This window comes from Setaria italica, chromosome IX, assembly GCF_000263155.2.
Source record: "Setaria italica strain Yugu1 chromosome IX, Setaria_italica_v2.0, whole genome shotgun sequence".
NCBI classification, from domain to species: domain Eukaryota; kingdom Viridiplantae; phylum Streptophyta; class Magnoliopsida; order Poales; family Poaceae; genus Setaria; species Setaria italica.
In genome coordinates, this window is record NC_028458.1 from 7,498,864 (window position 1) to 7,506,077 (window position 7,214).

General features: G+C 44.7%; 1 protein-coding gene across 1 annotated transcript; it reads left to right on the top strand.

The window, feature by feature from the left end:
* The first annotated feature begins 1,635 nt into the window (after positions 1–1,635).
* Positions 1,636–2,472, top strand: LOC101763092 (basic blue protein). The gene is made up of 2 exons (XM_004981956.4): positions 1,636–1,974; positions 2,072–2,472. Exons 1-2 carry the CDS (start codon positions 1,800–1,802, stop codon positions 2,269–2,271), a joined length of 375 nt encoding a protein of 124 aa, XP_004982013.1. The 5' UTR covers positions 1,636–1,799; the 3' UTR covers positions 2,272–2,472.
* Positions 2,473–7,214: the final 4,742 nt, after the last annotated feature.

A 7,214-nucleotide genomic window follows, 5' to 3' on the forward strand; every position in this document is an offset into this window, starting at 1 on the left:
TGCTCCGGTTACCTCAACAGCTGTGCTTTTGCCATCGAGTAGTGGCAGGTGTGAATGTGTTGCGTACTGGAGGATGGCTGGGTCCAGCTGCGACAGCATGGTCTACCAAGTGATGCGTCGCAGCGTGGCGATGGCAGCATCGACCACGATTTGAATTCTTCGGCGTCCTGCTCCTACCCATGGCAGCCGGAGTAGTAAACTTGCTTGCCAGCTGCCACAACTCAACCACGAGGGCTCTACTGAGTTCTGTGCATTTACCGTCATCTTCTGATCCAAAAGATCGTGGCAAGGCATAACTTGCCTTTTTAAGCCTGAAGATTCCGTAACATCATATCATATTATCATGTACTACGGCTCCGGCTCCTTCTAAAACGGTTCCGGCTCTAGCTCCTCTGGTGAAGCGGCTTCTCTGGTGTGAACGGAGCCGTTTTAGAAACTGTTTGGCAAAACGGCTCTTCCTGTATTTTTAGAAATGGATGTAAGAGGTCAAATGTCATATATGCCCTTGGATATATTTTTTTTAATAGATGAATTAAATGTTTAATATTAGTTTATAATTTAGGTCCATTTGAATTAAACAAACAAATGAAAAGGGACTCCTCTCTCTTTTTTTTTCTTTTTTCCTTCACCTTTTCTTCTTTCTTTATTTTCCTTCTCCCTTTCTTTTTTCTCCACGTTCTCCTTCTGCCTTATCTCATTTTCTGCGTCTCCTTTCGTCTTCCGCCGCCCATCTCCCGACCACGCGCGCCCCGCCGCCCAGCTCCCCGTCACCGGCCGGCCCTCAAGTCCCCCGGTGCGGCGCCGCCTTGGCTCGCCGCCACCTCGGGCTCCTCTGCCATCCCCGTCGCCGCACCGTCTCGGTTCGCCGCCCGGGGCCCCATCGCCCAGCTCCGCGTCACCTCGGGTCGCCGCCCGGCCCCGTCGGCCGCCTCCCGCCCGTCTTCGCCGGCCCCGTCGGCCGCCTCCCGCCCGTCTTCGCCGGCCCCGTCGGCCGCCTCCCGCCCGTCGCCGCCGGCCCTGGTTCATGGCACCGGCGTTCCTGCTGAGGCCATGCGAGGCGAGGAAAGAAGCGGCTTGTGCGAGAGAACGCGTGCGGTGCGAGGACAGAAGGGGCGACATGCTTCTGTTGCGGTGGCATTTTACCCGTAATATTGACCAACTCGGTGGGCAGTTTCGTAACCACCGGCCTGGGCGTGCGGGAAGGAGCCGCTGGAGCCAAAAATAACGGCTCCGTCGCTCACGTTGAAAAACAGCTCCGGCTCTAGAGGGCTTCTCGCTAGGAGCTGTTTGGTTTTTACCCTTTGGCTCGGCTCCGGCTGTAGCTCTACCCGCCTATGTATGAATGCCGTGAGCTCTGAAACGGCTCAACTTTTGCAGTTTTGCTCGTGTGAATAGTTCTGTCCTGGCAGAATCTGCTGCCTGGCCTGCGCTGCACCGGCCTCCGGGCTCCGGGAGACTCTCGTCCCGTCGTCCGTCTGTCTCGTCTGGCCCGTCATGTGATCACGGGCCCGTGTCCTATGCAGTAGCATTGAAGTTGCACAGCCTCCCTGCAGCTGCAGACCTGCTTGCCCCTCCCTCTCTGCTCGTCAGCTCTGCGCAGTATTCATTACCTCGGACACCGTGCTCCCCCGAGCAACCCGCCAGCTAGGCAGGCAGCTACACTCCCCTTCCCAGCCGTTCTATTTCACTCGAGCCCTCGTGTGGTGCCAGGCCACACTGCCATCCAGCCAGGTCCAGGAATTTCTTCCCCTCCCCAAGTACCCAGCCCGCAGCACAGCGACAAGTCACAAGTGAGCGAGATGGCTCGGGGAAGAGGCAGTGCTAGCGCAAGCCGCGCCATGGCGTTCGCCGTCGCCTGCTGCATCCTCGCCGCCGACGCAGGCACCACCTACTACGTCGGGGACAACAACGGCTGGTCCTTCAGCAGCCCCAGCTGGCCGAACGGCAAGCACTTCCACGCCGGCGACACCCTCGGTATGTCTCGAGTCAGCGCCGCCCGCACTTCGCGTCTTGCATTGGCCGTGTTCGGCACTGAAAAAAAAAATGCCCGTGCTTCTGTATGCCGGTGCAGTGTTCAGGTACGTGCCCTGGATCCACAACGTGGTGGCGGTGGACGAGGGCGGGTACGACGGCTGCACGACGCCGCCGGGGTCGCGGACCTACACCTCCGGCGACGACCGCGTCACGCTCGCCAGGGGGGACAACTTCTTCATCTGCACCCGCTTCGGACACTGCAACCTCGGCATGAAGCTCGTCGTCTACGCCGCGTGATTCACTGATTTGGTGCGGCTCTGTGTGTGTGTGTGTGTGTGTGTGTGTGTGTGTGTGTGTGTGACTGACCGGACGTGCTTGCCCTGGAGTGAACTGCTTTGATTTCTACACTACCATTTCATTCATGTAACCGTTGTGATTTATGGCATATTGTGTCTGAACATTTGCTTCCCGTGACAAATCGTTTGACATTTTCGCTGACGTACCTCTCGAGAAACACCACCACGGTTGATTTCTCCGCTTTATTGCAGCTACCTTGTTTATCAATCATCAGAAAAGGCGCATTTTGTGGATTATGAGGTTTGGTGTTATGCAGATCCCATTCTTTTCATTTGGGTGATTTGAGGGCTTCCATCACCTATGTGATTTGACAAGTCAAATCATCTAAATCTATGAGGAAATAAGATTTGAGTGATTTTTTGCTTGCCCTCACACGGGTGATTTTGGCACCCAAATCACTCAAACGTTCTGGTTACTAGATTTCGAGTGAAAACAACTAAGTTGCTACCCAAAATTCAGTACACGTAATTAGATCCATAAATACAGAAAAAATATCAAATATATAAAGAAAGATAAAATAGAAAATTTTCGAAAGCAGATGAAAGGAAGAAGTAACTGAAAGAAATCAAAATTTTCAAAACTGTTGGTCAGTGAGCTACTACAGCCTGTCCAATGCAAAATAAAAATATTCAAAGGGGCTGTCTATTGGCAACTCGAGTGGTTTGGCAGCATGTGGCACTCAATAGCTGCCGCCACTGGATTATCACAAGCACCTGATTTAGATCTAATGACTAAAATTTGTGCACATCTAATTTACTATTTGAGACACAGAATTCACAAACAAAACTTAAACAATCAGAGTCATACAAATTAAGATACAGAATTGAAGCATAAAATTGGCAGACAACTTAAATGATCGAAGGACAAAGTATACTTTGAAATAACCAAATTCAAATATTACGAACTGGAATTGCAGTTTGAGAGTAACATTACAGAGCCTAGTAGCCAACTAGGCTGCACTTGACAAACTGTGGCTGGATGAAACCGCTAAAGACCATGACACAAGAAAAGGAGATACAGAGATAAAAACAGCTGGTAGCAGTATATCTGTGAACAACAATTGATCTACAAATGATGGAATATAGAGTTAGAATATAAGTTGAAGAACATATGATAAGTTACACGTCAGGAAGATTAAATTTACATATAATTTCCTAGTGTAATAAAAGTGACACAACAGAAAGGCTATGTTGTTGTTGTAATAAAAGTAACACAACCATGTAACGGAAACTAAATGATAGAATTTGTATGAAAAAAAAACTGAGATTGAGACAAAAATAATAACCATGTAACAGCTAAATAGGAATGATCATGACAAGAACAAGGAGATAAAAAATAACCACTAGCAGCTGATCCATGGATCTACAAATGATGCAATCAGATGAAGTCATCAACACAAGGCTAGCATAATAATAGTGAAATATGTATTTCCATGTCAATTAATAATGTAACCACTGGCTGTTGTATGCGTATAGCATATTTAGACACAACAATGGAACACATAGATGACAGAACAGAAGTTATTAGCTGCAAACACCCACATCAAAAAGAACTCAAGATATCCACTTCTAAAAAATAACGAGGCTTATGTATCCAATGCTACAACATTATTTTTGATGAAGTAAAACTCAGCTACAAGAAAGCCTCTAGAGCCAAATAAAATTTCACAGAAAAAATATCTTATCACATTAATTATATGGACAAAAAATAAGCTATATGTAGCAGATAAAAAATAGGTATTCGACATATATGAATAAAACCCGAAATGTGTTCAAAAATCATTGAAACTTTGAGATTACTTAAAAATACATGTGAGACCCATGCAATTTAGATGTCATTAGCTAATGTAATATGAGTAATGCCATCATGTATCTTATCCTAAACATGTAGGAGACAAATAAATACAAGATAAGAAACCAAGCTTCTTCAACAGGGGAACACCGAATGCATCTAAAATGAAAATAAAATAAATTATATGTAAAATAAATGATTATCGTTAGCTGTCTACAAGATAAAAGAAATTGAGCTACTGACCCAAATTATTTAGAGAAATGTACATATTAGCAAATTGACATAGGAATTGTGCAGATGGAAAAAAAGTTCATTAACTCACAGGCTAAATCTGACTAGCCATCGGAAACAAAGGGATCAAAATCAAAATACCCAGAAAACAACACCCATCCATCTAACCAGTAGCAACTTAAAAATTATAATCTTAACAAGGAGGGAGAGGGGGAGGTACCAATTGGATCAAAAAAAGGCACCAAACAAATCAGGCAATCGACTGACAAATTCAACCTATGAATCGAGGTAATCACCCAATCCAACCCCAACTAACGATACACTAGCAACCTACAGGAATTATTTCTGATCTAAGGGTGCGAATCACAAGTCAGTGATAAAAAAAAGACAAATCACAACTCATCGAGCAACAGATATCAGATAGTTAAAGTTCTGGATTTGATAAGAAGAATATAAATGCAGCTAAGCAGATTCTTAAGATTTTCCAAATATATATAGCTAGTCGAACCAACTAGGTAGTTGGAATGTAGGGTCTCTAACATGTAAATTAGGAGAGTTAGTTGACGTATCGACTAGGAGGCGTGTAAATATCTTATGCATTCAAGAGACTAAATGGAAGGGTCAGAAGGCGAAGGAGGTGGACTACCGGTTTCAAGCTTTGGTACACAGGGACAACTACAAATAGAAATGGAGTCGGAGTTTTGATTGACAAGAGTCTCAAGGATGGAGTGGTGGACGTGAGAAGGCAAGAGGATATATCCTAGTTAGGCCTGTCATTGGTGATATGGTTCTGAACATAATTAGTGTGTATGCCCCCCAAGTAGGCCACGATGAAAGTGTTAAGAGGCTTTTCTGGGAAGATTTAGATAGACTAGTTAGAACTGTACCTTTTAGCGAGAAGCTTTTCATAGGAGGAGATCTTAATGGGCATGTAGGGCAGAACAAGTGCAGGCTTCGAGGTGGTTCATGGAGGTTTTGGGTATGGTAGTAGGAATCAGGAGGGAGAGGAAGTCTTGGACTTTGTAGTAGCTTTTGAGTTGATGATAGCGAACACTTTCTTTAGGAAGAGACGGTCCCATTTAGTGAATTTTAGTAGTGGCCAACACTATAGCCAGATTGACTTTATCCTTACAAGAAGAGAGGATAAACATGCATGCTTGGATTGCAAGGTGATACTAGGGGAATGTGTTGTTTCTCAACATAAGCTTGTGGTGGCGGACTTTCATTTTTAGATGCGCACACGCAGGGATAAACAAGCTAAGATTGATAGAACAAAGTCATGGAAACTGTAAGAGGAGACGTCAGAGGTCTTCAAGGAAAGGGTAATCAAAGAGGGCCCTTGGAAGGAAGGAGAGGACGCAAACAACATGTGGGAGAAGATGGCAAACTGCATTCGGAAGGTGGCCTCAGAGGTGCTTGGAGTGACCAAGGGGGGGTAGAGGTGTAGGTAAAGATACTTGGTGGGGGAATGAGGAAGTCCAAAAGATTATTAAGGAGAAGAAAGAATGATATAGGCGCTTGTTCCATGGTAGGAGTATGGACAACATAGATAAGTACAAGAAGGCAAAGAAGATCGCAAAACGAGCTGTAAGTGTGGCAAAGGGTAGGGCGTATGAGGATTTTTTTACCAACGATTAGGTATGAAAGGAAGGAGAGAAGGACATCTATAGGATGACTAAGGTTTGTGAGAGAAAGATGAGGGACTTCAACAAAGTTAAGTGCATTAAGGATGAAATGGAAAACATCTTGGGAAAGGAGGATGGGATCAAACATATATAGCAAGAGTATTTTGACAAATTGTTCAATGGTGAGAATAAGAAAAAACCTTGCAGTTGGATGACTCTTTTAATGACACCAACAGGCACTTTGTGCGGAAGATCCAAGAATCTGAGGTCAGAGAGGCGTTGAAAAGGATGAAAAGTGGTAAGGCGATGGGTTTGGATGGTATGCCAATTAAGGTATGGAGATGTCTCGAGGATACAACCATAGTATGGCTAACCAAGTTGTTCAACCAGATTTTTCAGTTGAACAAGATGTCGGAAGAGTGGAGAAGTATATCGATACCAATATATAAGAATAAGTGATATATTCAAAGTTGTACTAATTACCGAGGAATTAAGTTGATGAGCCATACTATGAAGCTATGGGAGAGAGTTATCGAGCATCGTTTGAGAAGGATAACACGGGCCTCTATGAGCCAATTTGGTTTCATGTCTGGAAGGTCAACCATGAAAACTATTTTCTTAATAAGACAAGTTGTGGAGCGGTATAGGGAGAAGAAGAAGGACCTACACATGATTTTCATTGACTTGAAGAAGGCATATGACAAAATACCAAGGAATGATATGTTGTGGGTTTTAAACAAACATAAAGTCCCAATGAAGTACGTTGGACTTATTAAGGACATGTACAACAATATTGTAACTAGTGTCCGAACAAGTGATGGCGACACAGATGACTTTCCGATTAGAATAGGACTGCATCAAGGGTCTGTTTTGAGCCCTTATCTGTTTGCCTTGGTGATGGATAAGGTAACAAGGGACATTCAAGGGGATATCCCTTGGTGTTTGCTCTTCGCGGATAATGTAGTGTTAGTTGATGAAAGTCGAGCAGGAGTAAATAGGAAACTGGAGTTGTGGCGGGAGTCCCTAGAGTCAAAAGGTTTTAGACTCAGCAGAACTAAAACTGAATATATGAGATGTGACTTTGGCACTACTACACATGAGGAGGGAGATGTCAGTTTGGAAGGCCCAGTAGTACCCAGGAAGGATACATTTCAATATTCAGGATCAATGCTACAACGAAATGGGGATATTGATAAGGATGTTAGTCATAGAATCAAAGCGGGATGGATGAAGTGG

Excerpts from the sequence above, each read along its gene's own strand:
- LOC101763092 (XM_004981956.4), top strand. The coding sequence starts at position 1,800 with ATGGCTCGGGGAAGAGGCAGTGCTAGCGCAAGCCGCGCCATGGCGTTC. Across the intron at positions 1,975-2,071 it reads CCACGCCGGCGACACCCTCG|TGTTCAGGTACGTGCCCTGG; the intron begins GTATGTCTCGAG and ends ATGCCGGTGCAG.